Raw genomic sequence first — 27,999 nt, forward strand, 5'->3', positions numbered from 1 at the left:
TTTGGAGAAGAAATTGGCTCTTTATTATACACAGAAAGGTGCACTGACAGTTTCTACTATATACATATTTACACTGGTCCAAATACACATCTAAAATAAATACACCTGGGATCCTTAACATACAGAATATGACATTCTATTGAATATTTAGCACTTGATATATTCTCACTTATATATATTATATTCACAAAACAATATATACAGTACAAGGACATGATCTTTATTTAACACATAAGACAGTATATAGATAAAACCTGTTGTTTAAAGCCTATGCAAAAAATAACAAGATGGCAACTGAATGTTCTGTTACCCCCACCCTCCAGTTCTACTGTGAATAAGAATTTTACAGGCACCCATTGTGGCTGATTATTCTGTACTCACTCACTCAGAGAAGGTATACACCCTAATGTTTAACCACATAAAATTGCACAGAATGTTGTTTGAGCACTTCTGAAATTGACATGATTATTTTGTTTGCTCAGTGTGACTGATAGAACTGAGCAGGGAAAGGAAGGAGGCTTTACACCCTTCTACCTGTCTCTCGCCCAGGCCTATCCCCATGGAACGTTCGGATATAAATACTGCTAATATCATCAAATGTATAAAAACAAAATAGTGTAAATTGAAAAAGTGCTCAGAAGAGCACCAAGCAATTTTACTCTTCGTTATACATAGGGTATATGCCCCCTTTAAGTACATAGCCTAAACTAAATGGGCATGCATGGCTGGAAACTAAAACCATCTTTATTCATGCCATTCTTTAGTACTTTTAGGTTCCCTGCTAGTGTCTGCTGATAAGCAGAGATCCATGGACTGGCTAGAAACCCAGGGGTCAGACAGGTATGGGACAGGTCGGGCGTAAGCTATTTCAAGCCACAGCTGACAATGCTACAACGGGGCTCCCAATCCCTTTGGTGCGATAGTGGTCCCTGGAGCCCACCCCCTCTAACCTCATCTCTGACATCTGCTGATGGGGTAGCTTGGACCTTCAAGTCTCTTCTCAACCTTAGGCAGGGTCAAGATGGGGTTGAGACTGGGCATAGAACGGTGGGTGCAAGCAGCAAAATGTCTGACTCCGACCCAAGATATTCTTTGGGTTATATGTTGGATATATGAGTGCATTAACACTGGAGAACTCTGGGCGATACCTACTTAGTTATACCACACAGCAGTTATGTCTAAAACCAGGCAAATATTAGTACATGATGTAATATGCCTTATAATTAGGGTTGCCACATCACCCCTTCAAAACATCCACCAGTTGAATAGACCTCCTGCATGGCTACTTAGCAATTAATTTAGTCTGCTTGTTGCAGACTGAATTCATTTTTGCGCAGCCATGCAGCATGCATCTAAATTAGTCATGCAGGTTGTGTACTCAATATATGGCCACTATTAAAGGGTGAGGTGGCAACCCTACTTACAATATGCCTAACTAGGTATTGCTTTGTGCCATAACATGGGACTTTGTCTATGTTCCCTCACACCCCTTTAAATGCACTAACTGAAAGTAGCAAGTATTATAAAAGTCTTTGGAATGCTTCTAACCAGTGGTGTAACTGCTATACAGCAGACCCTGAGACCTTGGAGGGGGGGGCCGGGGAGAAGTAGGGCCAGCTCAGTAAGAACCCACATTCCCCCCGACCTCTCCCTTATGCCTGTGAGCTGTACGGTTCTCCATTCTTTCTGCCTGCCTGAGCCTATCAGGGGAAGAGGGGACCTTTTTGCCAGGGGGCCTTGCAAAACTCTGTACCCCACTGGAAATAACCACAGGGGAATCTGCCTAAGAAGCAGCCCATTTCCCGATATTAATACAGACACATGGTTGTTGATACTACTGGGATTAATGCAGCACTTGGCACTCAGGCTGTGATATATATCAGGGAGACCTAACCCTATACCCAAGCATCCTGGTGTAGCTGCAGCTCACACAATGCAGCTCATAGCAGCGCAAGTGGCTATTAAAAAAGTATTAGGTTCCAAAAATCCTTTACTGAGAATGGTACAAGGGGCAGATTCATAGACAGGTAGGATAAAAATTGCTAATTACTTCATACATATAGCTAATAAATACACTGTAGTGTTTGCAGGATTGAACAGAACTGCCAAACACTCATATACACATCATTACATCCCCCTCCGTGTGGCCAGTAAACAATGTCAGCTCTTCTTTCAAACTCTCTAAAGACGGTCCCCTTGTAACAACAAATGCAAATAATATGCAAAAAACAAACGGAATGCAACAGCCTGGATGAACCTAATAAACATTTCTAGGAAAATCACAATTTGCTAGTGACTAAAAGTAGTTAACCATATAGAGCCATAGGCAGACAAATCTGAAGCCAGCATAGTCTCAGTGACTGCACTATAGAAACTGAAACAGATGAGGAGCTGGAATCCCAGAAAGGAGCAGAGAAAGTTCTGCCTACATGGAAAGATATAAACTGTACTATATGGTGTAAGCCAGTGCATATGGTCAGGGAATATATAAGCACTGCAGCCAGGTGAGCTATTATTTTCTGCCACTCTACACATGTGGGAATGCAACATTATAATGTAGAAAAGCCAATTCTATCACAAACATATACTTAACTTGCAATGGGAACAACAACCAGCAGGTATAGGCATCTAACTACTCCATAGGCAGTGGCTGTCAAACCCAGTTTTTGGTCAGGTCCCCCACTATTTCATTGAGTACAGATACAGGAAAATATCTATGTATCAGTTTTATGAATATCTAAGACAGCAAATAAATATTCATCCCAAATCTTACCTTCAAGCTGGGCTTTCAGGTGTATCTAAGAAAGTAAACAGCCCCAGTTTTCACCCTCACTTGCCTTTAGCTTGAGCCCCCGTACCAATATGGTACCTGGTCAGTATTTTACTGGCCTAGTTGATAAAATACCAGCCAAGGTCGAGGCCGACATTACAACTTACCAGCAATGTACTTGCCAGTAAATTTCTAACACCATCTCCTTCCTCCCCTGGCCTGCCCCAATTCCTGTGTAAATTTACCTTTTTTTGGTCCTTCCACCTGTGCAATCCTGTCCCTTTAGGTCCTTGACATCCCCTCCACCAGGTATTGCAGCAGATACCAATTACACGCTAACCATGAATAATCCAGGAGCAGTTCAGAATCTGCCCATTTAATGCCACAAAAAATAAATGTAAAAATTAGAGTCAGAATATTGAAAGCTGAAATAATTGAAAATAGGGCTGAATACCCTGCAACTTACTATTTATTAAATGTGGCACAAGAATTCCCAAATATATTATTAAAATCTAGTTAACCAATAGCAGAATAGTCATTTTACAGAATCTCAGCCCAGAATTAAAGCAAGTGAATTTGGTTCAAGCAATTTCCTTTGGGAATGTCCAAATGTCCATCATTCCTGGCATAAATACAGAAGTAGAGAAGAAAAGATGTGCAGCAATACACATGGGTAGGGATGTAGGTGTGAATCACATGAGATTTATAGCACATGAGATTTCTGTGCCTGCAAAACATCACTGACCTTGTCTGATCTACTCCATGAAACTAGATGAGGATTTGCATGCCACAGTCACTGCACTTGCATATTTACTCTTCTTGCCAGTTTCTTCTACCTACTGTATTTTAGAATAAATATTTCCCTTATGTGGTTCTAAATGTCATTTCAAAAAATGATCTTTTATCTTGAGGCTGAACACAGTAAGCCCCTCATACTGCACACTGTGTGCCTGTTGGGCAGTTACTGCACCCAGACAATGCCACTCCTATAACTGGGCTTAAGCATTCAGGAACATGGCTTCATCTGAATCCGGGTCTTTGCCACTGTCTTCACTTGGTAATGAATCACCTCCACTTGGTGACCTACAACTTAAATCCTCCACGCCTGATTCTTGGTCACTGTTTGCAGACAGATCTGGATCTGAGCTCTTCAAGTGTTCCTGAGTAAGGATGAGGGCAGAATCCTCTTCACCCTGTGAGGGGCTGCGGGAGGGAAAGGATTTGAGGGTGCTGCTATAATCCTGGGGACTGTTAGCAGAGGTGTAAGCAGTAGCACAGATCTGCAATTTGTCGCTTTCATGGATTTCATTAAAGCTCTTTGTGCCATTTAAATGCTGGCTCTCAAATTTTTGCCATCTCTAAAATCAAGAAAATAAAATATTTATCTATATATATTTTTTATTTATTTAAATGATATCAACCCCTAAATTACACCACCTGTTATCTTATGTATGCAAGTAGCATTTGTAAATGATGCTTACTCAATAACCCTGGGCAAATCTGCTTTGATCAGTTTGTAGGGGTCGTTTAAATTGCAGGACTGACTACATAGCAGGTAAACACATAAATATAAGAAGTCATCACTAGGAAGTCAGACTGCTATCACTTTAACATAGACTGTAAGGGCTCTGGCACACGGGGAGACTTACATGTTTGCCGGTGGGATGGCAACTGACGGCTCTCTGATGGCAACTCGGGGAGATTAGTCGCCCGCAAACAGGGAGATTTGTCGCGGGCGACTATGTATGCAAGTAGCATTTGTAACACAGAAGAGCACACTGGCAATAAATTGATTATAGATTATAGGATTGTCATTAAGAGACTGGCCTGTCATGGTTTGGTCCCAACTATTAACTGAAATCTGCAATGCACATCAGCAAGTCTATTCATTCATGTAGTGTACAGCTCAAGTATAGAATTAACCTATGCGTAAATAGGCCACTACCTTTTGCATGAACTCCAGTTCCTCCTCTAGTTGTTGTGTCTCTTCTTTTACTGCCTGGAGGAAGTCAGTCACAGACTGGCGAGGTTGCATGCCTTTCTCAAATCGATTGTAGAGACCCCTCCAGAATCTGAAACAGCATGGAACATAAAACCACTAAAAACCAATCATCAACTATAAACCAGGTATAACCAACCAACTATAAACCGGGATTTTGAGACCCGATATTTTTCTGTGTGTCAAAAAGCGTAACAAATTTACCAGCCTTAAATGCACACAAATTTAACAATTCTGAAGGGCTATATTGTATATTCCATATCATAGACCTTGCAAGGGATGTGTTGGTAACTAGACCTTGGGACGGCATCTTGACATTCTAATGATACCAAAAAATATTTTGCAGCTATTTGACTTGTTAAATAATTCATATTTTTGGTCTATGATCTTCATACATATCCTCTATATATAATTTATATTGTAATACTAATTGCCTTCCTGCTGTTTTTGATTTGTCCTAGAGTCCTTCTACTTCTTTCCATGTCTGGAACACATACATTACACCATAGTTCTGAAGCACTTTGGTGGTATCAAGATCAATAGTGGTTGCTTGGAACATTTGTGCTCTATAGTCATTAGAACACTATGTCAAGGTGGCATTCAGTGCTAATGACACTGTTTGACCCTGGCTGCTTGATCTGGATATATTAATGCTTGTTCTCAATGTGTTTTGTGCCTTCTAAAAATGTTTCCTAATGATAACCCTCCTGAAACTAATTGGGATTGTTTTATGATGAGATTTTTCAATTTTGTATTAATAAACAATTTTAGGAGTGTGCCACATTTTCTATGTTTTCATTTTAATCAGCCATGTTTCATATATTTATACATCTTTTTGAAGTCCTGCATACCAAATTTTGCCCGTATGCTTATTTTTTTTAACTGACAGAGAGCTTAAGATGAATTGGCAAATAAATCATACTTCTAGATATTCTCACCATAATGGTTCTAGAATAATGATTTATATCCAGCCAACTATTCAAGTGGGTCCTTGTCCAATCAGCCATGCAACAAGTCTGTTTTACAGATGTCCTGTAGTGTTTACAGGTAATGGCACAAAGGTGTTTTGAAGGTCTATTGGAGGGGGTCAAATGCTCCAAATTGCTAATCCGTAATTAAAGGCACCCAGTGCAGCATTGTGTAGGCAGTTATTATTAATTCAGCACTCTCTTTGTGGATGCAGCAAAGTCCCGGAATCTAAACCTAAATACTTAAGGGGAGCACATATTTAGTTCTTAGAGAACAACAATTACAGTTACTTATTTGAACTAACTTGAAGACATTTGGTCTGAATCATTTATTGCATACAAATAAACCCAAAATATTGCGGAATACCTGGCACATCTATGAAACCTTCCAGACTTGTGGAAACCACAGTATACAAGGGGGGATAGCTACTAAGTTAAATGTTTTAAAAGTAACATTCAAAACTTTATATAGGTGAGGTTAACTATCATCAACGTGGTCAACAAACCACCATTTTCTGCAGTTTCATATAATACAAGACAACTGGAAAACAGTTGGTCACAATAGAGAAAGCTTTTTTACTTAAGTTTCACATGGCGCTTTCTATGAAAAATAACTCAAATTAAGTGTAGCCCTGTATTCATGTACATACTTGAAATTGGAGGGGGAAGTGTTTGGCCTCAGGGTGCCCTGCGTCTGACTGTGATCTGCTCGGTACAGTGGGTTCATATAGTCCAGGCGCTGCTTCCACAAGTACGACCAAAGTGAGTAGGTTCTTTCTTGGACTCTGGGAAAGAACAGTAAAGATCAGTAAAGCCTTCAACACAATAAAATAATGTTAGTGCACAGCAGAAATAATTTCCAACAAATATTTATATTCACTTTGTACTTGGGCTATTTACCCCCAGACATGGCTAAGGAAATGCAGTAATTATAAAGGAATAAAGTTTATCAGGTGGTTTTTGTACCACTTGCTGCCCAATTAAAGCACTACAGATATGGGATCCATAATCCAGAAAGCTCTAAATTACAGAAAGGCCATCTCCATTTTAATCAAATAATTAACATTTTTAAAAATTATTCCACTTTTCTCTGTAATAATAAAACCGTAGCTTGTACTTGATCTAAATTAAGATATAATTAATCCTTAACAAAGGCAAAACAATTCCATTGGGTTTAATTAATGTTTACATTAATTTTTAGTAGACTTAATATATGGAGACCCATATTATGGTAAGATCTCTTATCTGGAAAAACCAAGGTCCCGAGCATTTTGAATAACAGGTCCCATTCCTGTACAGCAAAGCATGAAGGAACCACAATTTTTTTTTTTTTTGCCAATGTTGGCAAAAGTTCTGCTAATGAACTTACCTAATTTCCCTCCTCTCCTTTTGGCAGTTGCATAGGAAGTTGCCATATTGGCAGGAGTAAACATGATGATGAATGTGAACCAGAAACCTCTCATTAAACTCAAATGCACACGGGAACTGTTCCATCAGTTGCCAAACACACTCTATAAACTGATCGATTACTGGAGATACTTCTTTTGGGTCACCATCCAAATTTCCATACCTGAAATATAAATACTTCATTGTCTCAGAGTATTTATATTGAAAATATTTATATCTATTTGTTTTGAACACACTTTTAGCATATTGATTTAATTATGAGAGCAACCAGAGAAACTGAGACTTCTCCATGTTTTTATTTAAAGTTTTAACATTTTAACAATAGTACAAAGGAATGAGAAAGGAGAAAAAAAAAAAATAAAGAAAAAGAAGAAAGAAGTAGAAAGCATATGCGAGCCTAGCAAGTTCACAAGGATTGTGCATTTAACCATTTCCCACTCTGCATTAAATTTGGCTGGACAGCCTCAGGACATGTAAACCAGTTTATATTTAGGTAGCACATCATTAACTATTTTTTGATGGAGAAGGAGCTGCAGTGGACTTCTATTTTAACAAGATGTCTTTTTTTTAGATAAAATAGCAAATGCAAGTAACACAGCCTTTAATATGATGATATGATGCCCCAAGTCGTCTAGCAACCCCCCCCCCCCACCCAGTAAGCATAACCTCGGAATGTTGGGAAAATATAGTGTTTCATTAATAATTTCAGAACCACAGACCATAGTTGCTGAATGATTGGGCATTCCCAAAAAACATGGAAGAAAAAGCCTACTGCTGAGTTTGGGACATAGATCTGATGTTTGGGGGTACAGCTTTGCGAGCCTGTAGGGTGTTAAACAGGCACGGTTAATAAATGTAATTTGAATGAGCCTGTCTCTGGCTTACATCGTTATTTCTGTAACCTGTTTGAGAGCTTCATCCCACATTTCATCATCCAGGTCTGTTATCGCACTGTCATTTACCATTGACCTTAGCTAAGGGGTCTGGGGTAGCTTGCCTTAGTAAAATTTAGAACATTGACAGAGCTTTTCTCAAGACAGTAAGTAAGGTCTGGTGAGAAAACTGGGCGTAAAAGGCATGCCTAAATTGCAAATGGAAATACATGGCAGGGGCAGCACAAATTCTTCTTGGAGAGTCACAAATTGCTTCAGTTCCTGCACTATGTTCTGTAATGTTTTAATGCCTTTATCTGCCCATTGACTAACCTCAGGCATGGAGGCAAGGGTTGTATTACCACACAGAGGAGTTCAGGGAGACCAGATGTGAGGGGATCCCTGTGTTAGTCAAAAAGCTTTCTGAAAAGTCATAATCACTGCAAGCATTGGGGTAAGAGTGCAGTAGTAGGTAAGGAGCCTCGGTAAGGGAGCCTAGCATGTGCTCCCACGGACTGCAGGGCTGCAGTTTCAAGCATGACAGCAGGGTTATCTGCCACTAGTGTGAACCACCAGTGAGCATAGACGAGTTGTCTTGCCCATAAATAAAGTTTGAAGTCTGGTAGCACCAACCCTCCCTTGGTGCTGGGCACTTGTAGGATTTTCATGTTAAGCGGGGGTGTGCATCAATCCAGGAGAAATCCCCAGATTATATTATTAATGTGGCTGAACCATTGGGCTTTCAGGATTACAGGAGAGTTGTGAATTTTGGGAGGAATATCATTTTAAGCAGGTTATTTCTACCTGGGAGGGTGAGGTCCTACCACACCTGAATTTCTGGAGATGAGACACTGCACAATTGGTGTAAGATTAGTAAAAATCTTCGTGAATCATTATTTTTAAAAGGTAGATACCACCTGCAGTTGCTCAATATGTGTTTGTGGAGCACCGGAATGGGGGTCTATGGGAAAAATAACTTAGTTTTATTAATCTGGAGTCCCATAAACAATTTAGTCTTATTAATCTGCAGTCCTGTAAACAATCCAAAGGTCGCAATTTGAGTTTGCCAGATAGATGAGCATATCATCTGCATATAAAGAAGTAGCCTCAGTCCTTCATTCGCCAGTGATGCCTGGATTTGGATAGCCAATGGTTCAATCACCAGGGTGAAGAACATTGGGGATAAAGGGCAACCTTGTCTTGTCCCACACTGGGGGGCTATTTCAACTCAGAGCACCCCATTAACTAAGACTTTAGCCTGGGGATGGTTATACAGTTGCTTGATCCAAGCACAGAATCCGGGACCCAGATATCGTGGCACAGCCTCCCACATATATTGCCATTGGACTGTGTCAAATGCTTTAGTCTAGTTTAGGGGAAAGAATATCAATATGAGCTTTATATTCAATGGGGATACCATCTGGGCCCGAAGCGCCCCCAGATGGGGTGTGTGATATAGCATATTTGATTTCCTCTAGAGAAATATCTGTCTAACCATGCTGCTTGTTCCAGGGAGATTAAAGGGAAGTCAATGTCTGGTAGATATTCTCGGTGATTGGTTATGGAACAGTAAGATGCAGAGGCATATGTGTTTTGGAAGTATTTATTAAATTGATCTACAATTAGATCTCGATAAGTTAAAAGGGTTCCATCCTCATCCTGCACTCCCGGGCTTCTCCATGTTTCATTCTGTGCACACTGGTAATGCATCTACCTCTCAAGAATCAAACATGGTGAAGCTTCCGCTTCCCTGTTTAGCCCGAGAGATACCAAAAACCATAGATTATCCACGACTAACAAGCTTATGATCCCTATCCAACATGGTAATGGGAATAATATTAATATAATTAAGATTTACCTGTGATTGAATTTATGACCAAATGAAATCCAGTCCTTTTCAATTAAAACCTAAGAAAAAAGAATTCATAATAAATAAAACATTGTCAAGAAGCTCACAAAATGTCAGCAGCTGAACAGAACCGAAAGAACATAAGATACCAAAAACAAAAAATATTTTTTTGTGTGTGAGATGCAAGGTATAAATTTAGCTAGAGTTAAACTCACTTACCATGAATCCTTTTATGGTTCTGTAATAAGGATCAATTAGAAGACTGGCAATAGAGCAAACCTGGGCTGTCCGGTCCCATCCATCTGAGCAATGGACAAGAACACTGGCTCCTTCTTCTGACACAGCCTGACAGAACAGGGAACATTCTATTAAGAAAGTTCTTCGTAAATACTGCACATAAGTTATACAGTGTAGATAGAGACATTCAATCAATCAAGTTGATTTATCAGTATTTATATTAGTTGATACACACACTTTTGCAAATAAAGCAACATTCATTAGCAGGTATAAAAAGAGCCCTCTGCCAGATACTTCCATACAGTTCAACAGTAACTAGTTTGTGGGCAAATGTGATTTTAGTTAGCACTATGAAATGACTCAATAAAAAACACAAAAGTACATGGTTTTTGCTCATAAACCATCTGGAGAAAACATGCACCAAAGTTCTTAGATAGGCAAAGAGATTGATAGATAATTCTGTAAAGAAAACTGAAAAAAGAAGAAAAAAAGTAATCCAATACTATTTATACACTTATGATAGTATAAATATTTTACCAAGTTATCACGGTTTTAGCAGGGTATTGCCAGGTTTGGTATTTAGAAACCAAACTTATGTTATTAGACATTATGAGTAAAGTAACACGTCGATATAACTTTTTCTCTCAGTCCATCCACTAAATACATTTGAAAAAATAAGCTTGGTTAAAGGTTACCTTTGCAATGAAAATCCCAGCATCAATAATTGCTTTGATGTGCTTTAGCCAACCAGATGATTCCAGTCCCCAAAGAAAGTCTCCCATAGAAGGAGATCGAAGCTCGCAAACTAGAAGGAAAAATAAAAAAGAGGGGTTTCAATTTGTTTTTGCTTCATTTGAATAATAAAATATGCTGAGATGGCATAATGCAAATATGGTGTGGGGTAAGTGATTTTGTGTACCACCCTCTGATTTGCATTTTAGTTTGATTGCTATCTTTTCCATTTGTTTATTAGGTATTTAGGGAAAAGGGATTGAGCCAAGGGAAAACCTATGCAGCTTACTGCTGGAAGTGATGTTTTGCTATGTATTACAGCCATTATGCCCCATAACCCAAACAGAGGGCTGAAAAACCGCAAACTGGTGGTGCACACCAATATAATGATATCATTATTACTAAAGAAGCCATTAATTAAAGCAATATAACCAACGCTTTGGCTACTTTTCGCAAAGTTGTAGCAGCTTTAAGATACATACTTTACTGTTGTTTATTTTGCAGCTGTCATTTTTTTCAAATCTTTAATATGCTGCACTGCACCATAATCAGCAAATTAAAAAAAAAATGTGCCAATGAGCTTACAAACTCAACGCTCTGTATCTGGGTAAGGGCTGAAGACTGATTGGATAAACGCAACAATGATATGAGGGATTCTCCTTTAGCACCGTACCTTTTTATTTTTACAAGCAGCGTATGCCATCCCACCGGCGATTAACATTCTCGCCGGTGGGATGGCATTTCGGGGAGATTAGTCGCCGCGACAAGGGAGATTTGTTGCGGGCGACTAATCTCCCCGTGTGCCAGGGCCCTTACAAAAGCTGCAGTTTGCTTAAATTAAAAGCTGTTATTTAAAAGCCATTAAAAGCCATTATTAGCAGTGATAAGATAGAATCCCTTTAAACACAGACCTACAAAAGTACTGGAATTATGTAGTGCTAAATATTTCAGTGTGAGTGGGTCTAGTCTAGTATAGACAAATCTCTACCACAGTTTTGGTTCTCAGAGGATATAGCAGACATTCACTCATGCTTGGGAACATTCCTCTAGTGTCCTACAAGGCAAAAACAATTGAATGTACTCCTTAACCTGGTTCTGAAACAAAACAAGCCAGGAAAGAGGAAGTTACTATTTCTAAATGCCAAAGCTATAAAAAATATTGTATATTATTATTAGAATATTTTCAGGCTGGCAAAAGCTCCAACAATTTTTACAAGGCTTCCATAATAAACAAAGTGTAACCAGAATTATTTGCATAACTGGGGCTGTGTTAATAATAACAATGAGTTGTTGCACTTCCGCTTGCAAAGAATGAATGTCCAGCTGAGTGAAGAGGATATCTCAGAACTTCACAAAGATCCATTAAGATCAGTTGATAAGTGTATGAAAGGCACACCTGATGCGCCATGACCTCTCCCAAGCACTATGCCTAGCAAGTCTGGGAATTCGTTTTTTTTTTTCTGATGGGACACACAAACAGAAATTCAGATAAATCAGTGGCTATTAAGCCTTTTACATTGTAGATCCACATTCCTTTCTTCTGTGTTTTGTAATTCAGGCAGTTTATTGGTAGTTACATATTACATAATAATATTTATCATTATGTTATATCTAAAAGGGAAGTAGTAATGGAATCACTAAAAGTTTTTATCCCACAACCCATCAAGATATTGGGAATATCCCTATGTAGCTCCAATAATTTCCTCATGTTTCTTATTACTCCCTCTTGATTTGTAGGTCAAACCATTAAGCATACACAGATGGGGGTGGTGGAACTTTCTGTTTTTGTGCAATAAGTTCCCTGGCTATAAATAGGCATTTGTGGCTCATACACAGGTATGATGTAAGGATTTATTTCGGCTTATGAACAGCATGCAAACCTGAGTTTGAAATCTGGGAATAGTTATCTCTCAAGTTGAATCTAAGTTATCTATAATTTGAGACCGGTACAATAATAAGGCTCCTGCACAACCCAGACCATATATATAGGTAAAGTATGTTATATATGTCACCTGTGGCATTCTGAGGAAGACCTAAGAAAAATCTGTGAGGATTCCACAAGCTTTCCCTTGCAGTTGGCAAAGTCTCTATATACATCTCTATTAATCCAAGGAGGCAAGCATCCCTAAACCAAAAATCTCTGCCTTACAGGCAGCTCTGAGTAAAATTCAACTGTTCATGAATTTCTAGTTCAATGAACAGAGCTTTCTATTCAAAATGATATTTCACAAGATGCGTTGAAAATCTGTGTAGAAATATTTTAATGTTACAATAAGATCAGAAAAATATTTAATGGCCTCTACTATTCAATATTGTATGTTTTTAGCTGCGAAATTTAAATAGAAAATCATTTGTCTATTGATCTATTTATTTAACAAACCAAAGGTTACTGACGCACAGGATCTAAATATAGATTCTCGCATGCTCTACTTTCTTGGAGATCCCATTACTAGATGTCACTAGAGGTCGCCTTCAGAGGAAGCCAGCAGAACAAATTAAGGAGCAGTAAATAATTTTTATCAGCCGTTTATAAGATGTGAATATGCACAATCATCAATCATAAGGGTGCATTTCTTTCCAGTCTCTCATAGGTTATGTTTTAGGGAAGGTAGCAAAGCCCTTACATTAAAGGGGCTGATTTACTAAGACACGATTTCGAATCCGAATTGGAAAAATTCCGATTGGAAACGAACATTTTGTGACTTTTTCGTATTTTTTGCGATTTTTTCGGCGTCTTTTTTGCGTAAAAACGCGAGTTTTTCGGCGTCTTTACGATTTTTGCGTAAAAACACGAGTTTTTCGTAGCCATTACGAAAGTTGCGCAAAGTCGCGATTTTTTCGTAGCGTTAACACTTGCGCACAAAGTCGCGCCTTTTTTGTAGCGTTAAAACTTAAAAGGCGCGACGTTTCGCGCAAGTTTTAACGCTACGAAAAAATCGCGACTTTGCGCAAATTTCATAATGGCTACGAAAAACTCGCGTTTTTTACGCAAAAATCGTAAAGACGCCGAAAAACTCGCGTTTTTACGCAAAAATCGTAAAGACGCCGGAAAAATCGCAAAATTACCGATCATTATGAAAAAAACGCAATCAGACGCATTCGGCCTGTTCGTGGGTTAGTAAATGTGCCCCTAAGTGTCTATTATTATTATGCATTATTTATACAGCGCTGACATATTCCACGGCAGAGAGATTACTGTGAAGCTTACAAGGTCTACAGGTCACAAGGGTCAATTTTATCAGGAGACAATAAACCTGCCTGCATGTTTCTGGGGTGTGGGAGGAAACCTACGCAAACAGTTAATACAGGCATTGAATGCAGAAAAGTACAGTCACAAGATGAACACTCTGTTTAAGGGCTGTGGCAGACTGGGAGATTAGTTGCCCATGACAAATGTCCCTTGTCGCAGGCAACTAGTCTCCCCAAAATACCATCCCACCTGCGAGTATGTAAATCGCCAGTGGGATGGCATACACGGCGCCACGATTTCCCCAAAATCGCGGAAGTTGCCTTGAGAGGAAACACAATTTACATTTTCGCCGGTGGGATGGCATTTCGGGGAGATTTGTCGCGGGCGACTAATCTCCCCGTGTGCCACAGCCCTAAAAGGACATTCATGGAAGTGTAAATATTTCATTAGTAGTGCACAGAAAAGCCAGCATTTCAGTTGAAAACATTTATAAGAAATGGAAAGGAATAAGCACCATTTTAAGATAAAGCAGTCACTTGTATTTAGATCAAACCTGTTCCTTAAAGATGTTCTACTGACAGAAAGATACATACATAAATAAGCCCCATCCCCCATTCTGAGCATTTACTATTGATTGCTTGGTAAAGGCCTCCAGAACCTTTTATAGTACATACAAAGACTGCAGTGAAGCTGAGCACTGAGCACTTCAGAACCTATAACTGTGCTCAGTTTGGGTAAATAAAATAGCTTCCAGCAATATCTCACAGGCTAGAAAATCCCAGGGCATAACAAGCACGCCTTTACTAACCATACACACACAAGGCTTTACCTTCCAACATTTTTTGCAGGCTGTTCCTCATGACGTGGATGTTTTCTATGCCAATAAACTGAAATTTGATATCGGAGTAGTTGTCTTCATTCTCGTATCCTTTCCCTGCTGCTCTGTTTGCCATTGCATTGAGCTGGATACAGAAAACGAAAATACAAATACTTATACATGTTAAATAACATTTTGATAATTAAACTGGGTGTGGAATAAAGTTTGGGAGTAGCAGATTAGGCAGTAAAACTCTGGATAAGCGATTACTTTGAACTTTATTTCACAAAGAAATAGTCAAAAATCACTTGACATTTCTATATACAGGACTCGAACGGGCCCATTTACTAACACTGTTTTTTTCCTTTTTTATGAACAGTGGTGTTTAGTGCTAAAAATAGTGTATTATTCTAATTACACAAAAACTAAAAACTTGTGATTAATTGAAAAAACAAAAAAATGACAAAAATACACCATCTAAAAGCAAAAATCACGTAGAAGGGGTTCATTTCTAAGCCCACAAAAATTCTTCCAAAAACCGAAAAATTTTAGGTTTTTGCAGGGCTTTGGAGTCGGTAGATAAATTCTCCGACTCCGGAGAGCATACAGTCAATGAAAAGCATGCTTTATGGTCACTCAACGTGTTCGTTTATGCATTGCGTGCATTGGACTTTATTCTTATAGCAGAGAAGTAATTAATTATGACTGTTTGTGAATTGGGACATTTAAACTTGCTTTATTTTTTTTTTCTTTATTCCCATTTAAATTTAGTAGGAGTCGGAGTCGGTTCATTTTTTGCCGACTCCGACTCCAGGTACCCAAAATTGCTTCCGGCTCCGACTCCACAGCCCTGGGTTTTTGTGTTCCGTTTTCTTCCGCATATTAATTTGTTTGTGCTTTTGCATTTCAGAATTTTTAATAAATGACTAGACATTTGTGGTTTTAGTGGAAAGACTTTTTGTGATTTCAAAAAACTCTAAAACTACTAAAATCAGAATAGGCTCCTAAGATTCTGGGCTCCAAAGCAGCTACTCCACTAATAGTAAATATGAACTTTTGGTGAAATATATTTTAATTGCACTTTACATGTAAGGATGCAATAACAGTCAGTTCTTTTAAATGTCTGGGTTATGAACATTACTGGAAACCATAAGAAAGTAACCATAAGTATGAGATGCAATGCAGTTTGCTTTACTATAAAAGGCCAATCTGCTCTGCCACCTTTACTGTTTATATTTGCTGCATATCCTGAAGTACAATGGTCAATAATGTGATGTAACTTAATGCTGATATGAATGTAATGAGCAATAAGCAAAATCTTTTCCTACTGGAGCTCTGTTATGAGGTACCTTGGTGCAGGACAACATTTATAAAACCAGTACAGTATAAAGATAAACATATCAACAAAATGTGCACTAAAATATATACCAGACTGCTGATTTTAGTAGAGCCTTGATGGAATGCATGGAATAGCAACAATAACTGTGAGAGAAAAGCAATCTTATGGATACTTGAAGATTAAGAAGATTGAAGTAAAATAACTAAAATCTGCATATTTGGTTAGCAGCACTTTCACTATACAGGTATGGGACCTGTTATCCGGAATGTTTGGGACCTGGGGTTTTCCGGATTAGGTATATTTGCATAATTTGGTCAAGTATAGGACACTGTGTTATTATTAAAGAGAAAAAGGAAACCATTTTTAAAAGTATGAATTATTTGCTTATAATGGAGTCTACGGGAGATGACCTTCCTGTAATTCAGAGCTTTCTGGTAAATGGGTCTCCGGAAAAAAGGAATGGAAACCTGTACTTTAATTAGGCTTGGTTGCTCAAGGAAATCGATTTATTATTAAGATGTTACTCTGTCGGCACTGTTTCCATGTGGTTGTAAACCCCTCCAGGTCTAAACCTTTAACTGTGATATTGTGACTAATGCTATGGACATGTTTACAAAGCGACTGGTGGGGGGTGGAGTTGAGTTGTGGAGAAAAATTACCCAATGGATCAGTATCACTGGTCATTTCCATCAAACTTGGCAAGCCATTATTCTACGGCATGTTATGAAAGATGAGCAATATTGGCTGAGGCTTGAAATTAACATTCTATTTTAAAGAAAACTCGTTAATGGCTTTATTCCACTTGTTATTAAACTCCTTATCCTGTCACAGAAGGTGCTATCTGTCCATATTATAAGAAAAACTAAGCGAGCAATGCAGCTATGAAAACTACTTCAACTGATGAGCTTATCTTCCTAGAATGAAATGGATAAGGGTGCTATCTAGTATGAGGGCTATCCTATACTGCTTCTTACCTTTGGTCGTGTATCAACAACATAAAGGAAATCACTTCCAGGATTTGCCTTCCGTATAGCCTGTAGCATCTGTTCATCCTCAAGGCACCGCGCACTGAAGCCAGATAATGGCTGACTACTTCGACAAATAGAAGCCTATATGACAAAATCAACAATAGTTTTCTCACAGCCGTAAACCATGGTAAGGCAGTCCCCATGTTCTATTTTAAAATGTCAAAAACAGATATTCTAGGAAGAAACAGTACAGTAAAAAGCTTAAGCACAGTAAAAAGAAAATATAGGCAGAGTATAAGCAAGTCTTTTCTCTCCAGTAAACCACACTGGCCTGTTCTTCTACATGTCTCGCCCACTGACTCATTGCAGGATGAAGGCACGAACAGAAACACAGAACCAGTGGTGTTACTTGTCACCCTAAGAAATAATTTGAATTTGAATTTTCTATTGTGTTTGTTAAGCAAAATAAAGTTCACTTATACTATATACGCAATATAAATCTTGTTTCCGTCAGTCCTGGAATTACACAATCATAGAAAATAGGCAGGTGCCATTTTGTGGACACTGTTATTAAGGCAAGCTTTGTATCACCCCAAAATCTTGTGTATGTGCCAAAATAGGGGACCACATGCCCAGGCCCATGCACTGGCTACACAATTAGATGGTTAGGAGGGAGGGGGCAAGTGAGAGCTGAAATGAAAGTTAAAGTACTTGTCTGCCCCGCCAAGGTAGGCAGGCAATATATGAATGACAGCTGGGATTTTTAAATGCCTTTATAATGGGTTTGGATGTGTTAATATAAAAATGAATTTGGGTTTCTTGTTTAATTTGAAAAGGACTTTTATTATACAGCTTTTTATGTCTGGGTGACAGGTCCACTTTAAAGATACTATACCCCATAACAATATATTCTTAGGGTACTGTCCTGCCCCAAGCCTTGGGCAGATAATCTGGTTTGCATACATATATCATAATCATGCAGTTGGGACCCTGAAACATCAGCTGTGTCAGTTGTCTGTATTGTCTGGCACAAGTAAAGCTGGCCATACATGTGAGGATTTTTAAAAGATATTTTTGTTGTAATACAAGCAAGCTTAACTTGGAACAATCGTTTAACAGTATTATCTGTTTGTTAACGAAAATTACCATTTCAAGCAATATTTTCTAGTTGAAGCTAGGAAAAACTGTGGGTCACGGCCTGCAAACAATTGGACAAAGAAGACAAATTATGTTAAGTGACCTATTAAAGAATCTCGCTAAACTGGAATATATATATCAGTAAATATTGGCCTTTTACATCCTTTCTCTTGATCCACCATTTAGTGATGGGCTATACCCAATAGCACATACTACTAAGCAGGGTTTTACATATGAGCTTGTTTGTGCAATACATTTTTTCATAAAGACCAACATTGTTTGGAAGTATAAAGGGAAAGGTAAAAACTTAGTAAGCTTTATCAGAATGGTCTATGTAAATACAGTCATAAGCACTCACAGAAATGCTGCACTGAGCTCTCATTCAAAAGATACAGGATTTCTTGTCTGTTTGTTTTCCCGTTCCAGAGACACAGAGCTCTCTCCTCTCTTACCTCTCCTTTTCCCCCCCCCTCAAGAATTCTAAGAACTCCCTCTCCCCCCCCTTAGGAATGTGTGATCTGAGCCAATCAGCAGGAAGCTTCCTCATAGTCTTACACACTGAGCATGTTCACCGGTCTTGGTCTTGGTGCAGGAGCGAGGAATTATGGGAAGTTTCATTACAGAGCTCAGTGTTTTTTTTTCCAATGAGGCTTTTGATAATCTGAACAGGAGAAATATGGGGAGACTTAAGGGCACTATTGAGAGAACTTAAGGTATGCCTGCAGCTTGAGATTAACTCCTTATTAGCCTTTCCTTCTACTTTTAAGGAAGGAAAAATCATTACTTGTATGGCCAGCTTAAATGGTGGGTATCCCCAGATCCCGAGCGTTCTGGATAATAGTCCCAAACTTGTATTATAATATAGTGAATATCTGCCCCACAAATTGGTCAATCTAGGCAGTTTTTGTATTAGGAATAAAGTGGAAGAAGCTGCTTTATTAAATATCAGTAGTTGAATATTTCTCATCTATGCTTCAACTAACCATACAGCCCAGTGTAACAAGCCTAAAATTCTTGTGAAATGCTTACATCAGGATAGCTGGTTCAGATGCCTCTGCCTGACTTACACCATTACGCTAAACACAATTTATAGTGCAATCAAGCCTTATTTACAGACTTGCCTGGTAATTAGTGCAATATTTTCTAGAATAGTTTCAGCTTTGGAAAAAAGTGATCAAAAAATGGTTTATAGTATGGTCCATATAACAACAAAATAAATGCAAATACTAAAGATAAATGTACATCAACAGATACCAAGTGAATGTGATGATACATAGTATATTGTGCATAGCGAGTTGCGCTTATTGTAACAATATTTAGAAACCAAGTAGAAACTGCCACAATGTAGAGGTGAAAAGACAAGTAAACACAGGCAAAAGTCTCTTTACTTGACAATCTCTATAGCAGCCCTGTTCCATAATATGGGTAATAACAATCATTATTATTCTTTTGCTGCTAATTAGAATTAAAATGAATAATGAATAAAGAACAAATACTTACATTGTTATCTTGGCAGTAATATGAAAGTGTGGGAAATCTTCCCCTGCTCCGGAATTTTGAGCTGCCAACGATAATTGGCACAGTGGCAGATTTGGGAACATAGAGCTCTGTAGGGTATGAATCACATACCTAAAAAGAAGACAGCAAGCAGTAAGCCAAGATCATATACTTGCATTTGAATGAATACCTTCACTATACATTTTTATTTCAAATACCAATATTTGGTAAAATGATCCTTTACACATATCAGCCAGAAAACATTTGCATTTGAGGTTACTATAACTGTTTTTGGTTTGGTGTGTGTGTATGTAAGAAACTTATATTCAGCCTAAAAAGTAGAATTCAAAATATCAACAAACAACAAATCAAAATATCACAGCAGAAACAGCAACAGATTATAGGGTAATTATGCCTCTATATGATGTACGATAATCTGCGCGTGCATGCTGGCCCACCAATGCTTACCGGTATCCATGTACAAATGCTTTAAAAACATGCACAGTTGTGCATATACGTTGATGTGAATCAGACGCAGCTGAGCTTAAAATATTCAACATTCGTCAGTCACTTCCACTGCTCACCCTCAAAATGATGTCTGCACCCAGTCCTCTAGGCACAAGTCTGCTGCAGGGAGAACTCTGTATGTAACTACCACCACTTTCAAGGGTTGTCGTAGCTCCAGTGTTTCCCTGCAGTAATGGTTGCCATGCACACAATCCCCAAGAGGTAGCAGGATGGAAGTATCAGTGCTGGACAAAAAGATATCCAATTGCAAGGAGTAGCTTTAGATGTAAATTCCTTGAAAAGAAAGCTATTTCTTGCTATGACTAAGCCGAACGTTGCACAACTACAACAGCACTTATGGGTTGTAAATGACAGTTAAGGGCAGATGTTAAAATGTAAGATTAGATATTACCTCAGAAAAACGCACCCACTTTCACTTCATTCCTCCTATGGGATTTTTAAAAGTGTATTGATCAAATGGAAAACTCTTACTTTCACCCACTGATAAATACACTTCTAAAAATCCCATAAGAATGAATAGAAAGCAGGTGAGTTTTTCTGTGGTGAGCTCTAATCTCACATTTTGATAAATCTGCCAATTAATGTTGTGAACCTCTCCATTAATACAGAAAGTGTCATCAACCCAAGTGTTCCTTGTATCTCTGTATCCGATATAAAGATGTCAGAGACATAATTTAAGGACTTCTGCTGGGTTCTACATTACAAATTTATATCTATGGTGCCTTCCTATGTAGATTTTCACTTTCTTTTCTTCCTCTTTTTACTTTAAAGTCTCCTTTATGTCAGGGTTATGTGCAGTTCACTTTTCCTTTGATAAGTCCATAAATAGGAAGGAAGGGATGCTCACCTTAATATTAAAGGGGATGTCCTATGAAAGTAACATTTATTATAATAGATTAACTACAAATATTGTATGAAGGAGGCATTTTTGTTAGTATAGTGCTTACCTTATCTCTACATTAGATGCATATATATAGATCTGCAGTGGCTAGAGAGAATCAGTGAGGATAGAACAGCTTTAAAAGCTTCTCTTTTACTTGCACTGTATTAATGCTGTTGCTTGCCAGTATCATTAATGGCAAGCAAATGAGGATGAGACCAGGCAAGTAAACATGCACTAGACTAGACGCTGTGCTGTCATCACTGATTTTCTCTCCCTGTTGCTAATATCTGCATCTCCATAAAGGCAAACACCTATTACAGTGGAGCAGCGCAAATTCTGCAATTAAAGCAAGCACAAACACTGCAAATGTTGGGCTTCCCCTTTAGGGCTCTGGTACACGGGGAGATTAGTCGCCCGCGAGCAGGGAGTTTTGCCGCGGGCGACTAATCTCCCCGTGTACCAGAGCCCTTATGTGTAGCATGCTGTACAAAATGGCTTTCTAAGCCAAGTTGCAAGTGGTATTTAGTTTTTTAGGTTAATATAGTAAAAGGTGTGAATTTTGGGATAGTTCTTGTCACATATTGCAAACAAAGATAACATTTACTGGTCCATCGTTTGAAAGTAAGTATCTTATTGGTTGCTTCTTGTTACTACACCTGGAGCAAACTTTGAAACTTAATCTATTTATTTTTAATTGTTTTTCAATTATTTAACTTTTTGTTGATTCATTTTAACAGTTTAATCTGAATACTTGGGTCTTACTAATCCTAGCACCTGGGCAGTGGCTCAAACAATAGACTGAAGGATCAATAAATGAGGTTTTGAGTAGAAAAAGCAATTCTTCAGGTTCTCTTGAAGTGTAGAGAGGATACCAGACGATAAAACACATTCTCTGGATGGAGAAAACCCAAAAGCCAAGGTCTCCTTACTTACTCTGTAATCGCGATTTACATCACTCATCTGCCAGAGACTTTTTGGAAGACCCATGCGATTGTATTCTTCATTCAAGTCAACCAGCTTCCAACCTTCTTCATGCTCTGTCTTGTCCAAATTTGGTTTGAAAGAAAAGCAATAGAGCTCCTCATATTTAACTGGAAAAATAAATATATACACTATCACAATCAGCAATATCTATCAAACACTACACTACTAAACACTATCAAATCTTACAAACCATTATTCTGATATACAATCTTCAATTGGCTACACTCTATTTAGTGCTAAACGAGACTTATTTGCAGATAGAGCATGTGGACAGCTGCTATTAATGGGGCTAAATAGTGCTAAACTATGGTTTTTGTTATTTTTTGAGCTAAAGAGGACAAACTGAAACTCTTTCTAACTACCCGGTTCTTGTGAGGTAGTTAATCAGAAGATTTATACTGCAGCTAGGGAAACCAAGATTTCAGACACCTGGACTAAAACATGCAGCTATTATTGGAATTTTACCTATAAGTAGGACATAATCTTGCAGCCCCCCTTAAAGTTTATTTTGCAAGTAAGTTGCTGATCTTCTGGGAACAGAATGGCTCTAATTGGCACACCATGATCATAGTCAGTCACTACCCAATATTGTACATAAAGCCATGATCATAGTCATTATGCTTAGAGTTCCCATACTGGGGGGTGCTCATAGAAGTTGGATTAGCTTATTAACTCCAGAAATCCATGGCAATAGAGGCCAAGCAGGCCCTGAACAGGAGGAGGGGAATGATCTGTAGAGCTCTTGGGGTGACAACTTCATGTAAAAAGAAAAAAAAAAACCTTGTGAAATATCTGACTGGTCAACTGCTCTGGCAGTTACTAGACATGTTCGAAAAAAATCAAGTCATTAATGCTAAGATGTTTTATATTGATATTTATGAATTCTATGGTAAAGTGTGAGACACATTTGAGGTTTTAATTCATCTTTGGAAGACTTTCCGAAATTAAGTAAAGTACTTGAACAGAGATTCTTCGCATCTTCCAATTTAAGCCTTACCTGGCCTTGACAGTCGTACCAAGGATAAATAAATGTCATGGCAATCTCGTTCCTGAGGGATAATGAGCTGTATAACCTGGAAATTTTTGCAGTGGATAAGTATGGGACAGCCACTGGTTGCAGTTGCTTGTTTTTCAATAGAAGAGATCTGGCTGTAAAGGATCTGTAAATAAAGAATAGAGGAGAAGACTTGATTTAAACCAAAAATTTTCTCAAGTTGAGCTTAATGGTACACTACTAGTGGAGCTGTCTGAAAGGTAGATATACAGTGGAAACAAGAAAGCACTGATATAAGCAATACGATAATAACAGAATGATAATGGGAGTGTGACCTACTGGGTATAATAACAGATGAAATCATAAATTACTGATTTATTAGATTATTAGATGTATTAGGTTAGATCAAGGCATTATTACATCAAGGATGTCATTTGTTCTTTTATTTTCCGGCCACCCTCTTTAATTCTGGTTCTGGATCTCATTAACAGCATCTATCTAATAAAATATTTGAATGTGTAATTGCTAATTACAGAAGTACATCAGAGGTTTACCCCACAGAAATCCAACACCACCACAAAAGTTATACTTAATTCTCAGACTTTAACATACCCAAGTTTCTTTACGTGTTTCAGATATATTTTCCACAAAAATGATGTGGGTTCCTGTCAGATATAAGGTCCCCAATGCAGCTTTCCTGGAGGATATACGGTCAAGTAAACGGACATTTTCAACCTTTAAAAACAAAAAATATAATAATATGTTTCAAATATATTTGGATCCTTTAATAGCTGAACCAACAATATGAAGCATATCAAACAAGACAAACTATATTAGCAGCAATCTCCAACAGCTTGAAACAGGATTTAAAGAAATTATTTCTGGATGCAGAATTGTAATTGGACCAATCTATGCATCAAAACAACACTTACAAGCTCCAGGGTTATTTATAGAAATGTGTTGGTATCACTTTAACACTATCTCTGACAGTTTTGTGTGTTCAGAGCAAATTTCTTCTGCAGTCCGCCATTACATACCTTTGCCAAACTCCAAAAGTCTTTCTCTTTCTGGCTATATTCCTGTCTGTCAGGTCTTTGCACCATGCCCTTGCCTGGCATAAAAGCTCAGTGGAGCAACCAGGTTTTAAGGGCTGCCAAAGTTTGTAACATAGGGCTGTGGGTTGGAATATATTTAAACAGAAAGGAAAATAAGGGCAGGATGATTTTTAAAGTTATAGTGACATTTATATTTTCTTTCTATTTAAAAAAAATGGAATGTATCAGTATCACTTTAACACAGCAGAATATGTATTTATACCAGTAATTTAAAATTTTCTATTTTGCTAAAAAATGCATCACACCCTTACTTGAAATATCTGCTATATATGCTGAATTTGGAAAGCTTTTTTACAGCTACCCTTATTCCAAGTATTGTCTCTGTTAGATCACTCACAGCACCATGAGACTGGGACATGGGGGAAGAGTGGCTGCAGCAGCTGTAGGAAAACTATGCTGGTTTCAGGAACCCTGTCTATTCCCTCCAGAGCCGAGCAGAGTGGCCTAACAGCTAGGGGATAGTAAGTACCCTGTGCAAAAAAAGTGAGGCCACCTGCATAGGTAATTAATACTTGGTCCTATGGCAGTTTAGATTGCTGCAGGAGCTGCCAGATACAATGAGGCTTTTTAATTTTCATATTCTCAAAAAATAGCTCCAACAATTCACACTTTGCATTAACTTTGAAGGGAGGTTGGAAAGGCCTAGCCATTGCTTTAGATTTCCAAAGTTAAGCAAAGTTTCCTCCTGCAGGCAACTTTGGAAAGCTGAAGCAATGGGTGGCCATTCAACCTTGACTCCTATTTTATTTCTATTTATAAAGTGCTACTTATGTACGCAGCACTGTACAGTAGAACAATAAATTATTACAACAGAGGGATAATACAATAATAGAAAAAATCAAAGTATGATAATAAATACAAGGTATTGTTGTAGTAAGTTAAAAATCAATGAGACAATAGGATGGAAGTCCCTGCTCCATCCAGCTTACAATCTGAATGGGAAGGTAACTTGAAAATAGGAGGATATTAGCGCAGTAGGTTACAGTGGGTTGCACTGCAATATAAGTTTAGTTCTAAAAAGACTCAGGGAGGATTCTCTCTGGATGGAATGAGGAAGAGCATTTCAAATGTAAGGAGCAGCAAGGCAAAAAGGTTTAGGGCTCTGGCACACGGGGGAGATTAGTCGCCCGCGATTAACTCCCTGTTCGCGGGCGACTAATCTCCCCGAGTTGCCTACCCCTGTCATCCCACCGGCGAACATGTAAGTCGCCGGCGGGATGGCAGACGCGGCGGGGCGATTTCCGGAAATCGCCGAAAAAGACTCGCGAAACTGCAGTAGTAGTGGGGGGGGGGGGGGGGGCAAAAAAGCAGTTACTCTGAGAGGAGTGGAGGGGGTCAGCCAGGAATGTACAGAGACATAAGGGAAGAGAAATAGTGAGGGGCAGAGGAACGAAGGACCCTGAAGGTTAAGAGAAGGAGTTTGTAAGTTATTCTTGTTTTTATGGGAAGCCATGATAAGCACTTTAGCAGTGGAAGGGTCAATTGTTTCTACCATATCTGCCCCTAAGATTTTCTCATTCCAGCAGCAAATACACCCTTCTGGCATAAACTGCCTGAACACATAGAGCAAGTTTTTACTCCAGCCTATGAAAAGGTTGTACCTCCCTGAGCCAATCATGATGTAAGGAAACTATTGCACTATTGCAAATGAGTACTATAATAGTACCACTGGGCAGAGGGGCTAAGAAGCAAGATTTGCCCACAAAGACAGTGCTGTGATATATGATTAGTAATACATATGTTCCCTTTAGTTAAAGAAACATGTCAGTATCACTTACGAATAAATGTACCATGTAGTGAAAGAATCAGGATGCATCTCTGTTTAGGGCAATGCCATGCTTAGTAATTATGGGCCCAAATCTTTAATAGCTTAACTAGTGGGCAACAAATTGCTTCTCATTAAATTCAGTGGCAATTGCTGGACTCCATTAGTGGTCCTACTACATGCCCACGCAACAAAATGTTTGGAATTGCTACATATGACACCGTCCTTAAAGGGCACCTATCACCCCAATATTGTTTCCCCCCCCCCCAAAGGGGTGTGGGCTGATAGAGCCCACACTCCAGATAGGGGAAACAATATTTTTTTGTTTTTTAAAAAAAACTTACCCTGCCAGCACTGGGCTACTCTATTAGCCCACACCTCTGGTGGGGGAAACACAATAGGGGTGATAGGTGCCCTTTAAAGGAGTATGGCATTAAAGTAGAAGAAAATTTAAAAATCACAGGCAACATGCCAAATGATAGGCATCCCCCAATGATTGTAATTGATGGCCTTGTAATCGCACATGCACAGTAGAGTGAAAAGCTGAACTTTAACAAGAAAGTCGTCATTTTCAACCTACTGCACATGCACCAGCCCAAGGCTTTGGAAGAATGAAGACAGACTGAAAAGCTATGTCACAGCTACCCCAGGCTGGTGCGGTTTTCTAACAGGAGCATCCCCAGTGGTTTTTATCGTTCCTTTTCCTTTAAATGGTTTCACTGAATGGTTTCCATGTGGAAGGCAATGCTTATAATGGATATTAGGGTTGGTGGAAGAAATTGACAATGAGTGTAGGAGCAGTGTTGGACTGGCCAACCTAGGGCCCCCCAGACAGTGCTAAATGTTACAGGAATTACATTGGTTTATGTTGGAAATAAGATGCAGCTTATGGGTACCGTCTAAGCCCACGAGGGTCGGGTCTACCTGGACATGTTCTGGTATTCTGGCCAGCCTGACCCTGTGTTACAGACAAAACAAATCCCAGATTTGTAATGTACCATATATATGTTTACCATATGTTTGGCCATACATAGATGAAATGCTCAGGCTGGGTAGAATTGCAGAGTGAGCTTTTGCTACTGGCCCTAAGGTGCCTACATACACGCTCAGTGTTGGAATATGGTAAGAATTGGCCACCAAATCGGTATGTGCTGCCAGCTTCCTATCGCCTCCGGATACAGGTGCTGGGTAACTGGGGGGGGCGGGGTTAGAGAAAGGGTCCCTGCCAATGTAAGAAGCTTGGGTCCCCTCATCTGAGGGAGAAATAATCATATAATTCATGGCTGGACAACCAGTGGCCCACAAGCATTACAGCAAGTCTCCAGCATCCCACTGACAGAGCCGCACGGCTGCATTTTTCTACATAGCCTTTGGGTCCCTCAGATGTTGTGAGTGCCAGGGCAAAGGCCCTTATTTCCCACCTACAAGCGGCCCTGAATCGGCACACTGCAGGCACTGCCTGAGGATGCTGGGATGCAGGACTGATCCATCTGCCATTCGGTGCCTGAGATACAAAGGCAGGGCCTGTATCCGTACTGATGCGCCAGCCTACAGATCTTATACATCCCCCCCCCAGCTAATGAATTGGTGAGCAGCTACGGAGCAGGCCATGTACCGCTATATTTCCAGCTGCCTCACTGCGTTCAAGCCCGATGCCACTAACCTTGGGAAGCCTGATGTGCTCCATATCGAGGGAAACCCGGGGCGCAGGAGCCGAGGCTGGCGCAATAGCAGCAATCCAGGGATGTCGCGTCCCGCTATGGCAGTGACACACTAGAAGCCATTTGCTCCCCCCTTTCCCGGTGATGCGAATGTGTCATTCCATGTCAGGCTGCTTATCATAGGCTCCGCCCCTCCAGGTGCTCCCGCTACATAGGCCTGGGGGCTTCCGTGCTGTGTGGGGCCTGAGCTGCTCACATCGGGCACATCCGCAGAGCCAAATGACACT

The 27,999-nt window shown here is 39.2% G+C and overlaps 1 protein-coding gene across 1 annotated transcript; it reads right to left on the reverse strand.

Moving 5' to 3' along the window:
* Window positions 1-27,997, reverse strand: mtmr7 (myotubularin related protein 7). The gene is made up of 14 exons (XM_004911192.4): window positions 27,715-27,997; window positions 23,784-23,906; window positions 23,175-23,337; window positions 22,127-22,284; window positions 19,786-19,914; window positions 17,155-17,289; window positions 14,854-14,986; window positions 10,798-10,907; window positions 10,085-10,210; window positions 9,875-9,924; window positions 7,107-7,307; window positions 6,388-6,522; window positions 4,716-4,842; window positions 1-4,128 (listed from the first exon to the last, which is right to left on the reverse strand). The coding sequence occupies exons 1-14, from the start codon at window positions 27,736-27,738 to the stop codon at window positions 3,769-3,771; spliced, it is 1,974 nt and encodes a 657-aa protein (XP_004911249.1). The 5' UTR covers window positions 27,739-27,997; the 3' UTR covers window positions 1-3,768.
* Between the last annotated feature and the right edge of the window lie 2 nt (window positions 27,998-27,999).

The sequence above is a fragment of the Xenopus tropicalis genome, chromosome 1, assembly GCF_000004195.4.
Source record: "Xenopus tropicalis strain Nigerian chromosome 1, UCB_Xtro_10.0, whole genome shotgun sequence".
In the NCBI taxonomy this organism is placed as follows: domain Eukaryota; kingdom Metazoa; phylum Chordata; class Amphibia; order Anura; family Pipidae; genus Xenopus; species Xenopus tropicalis.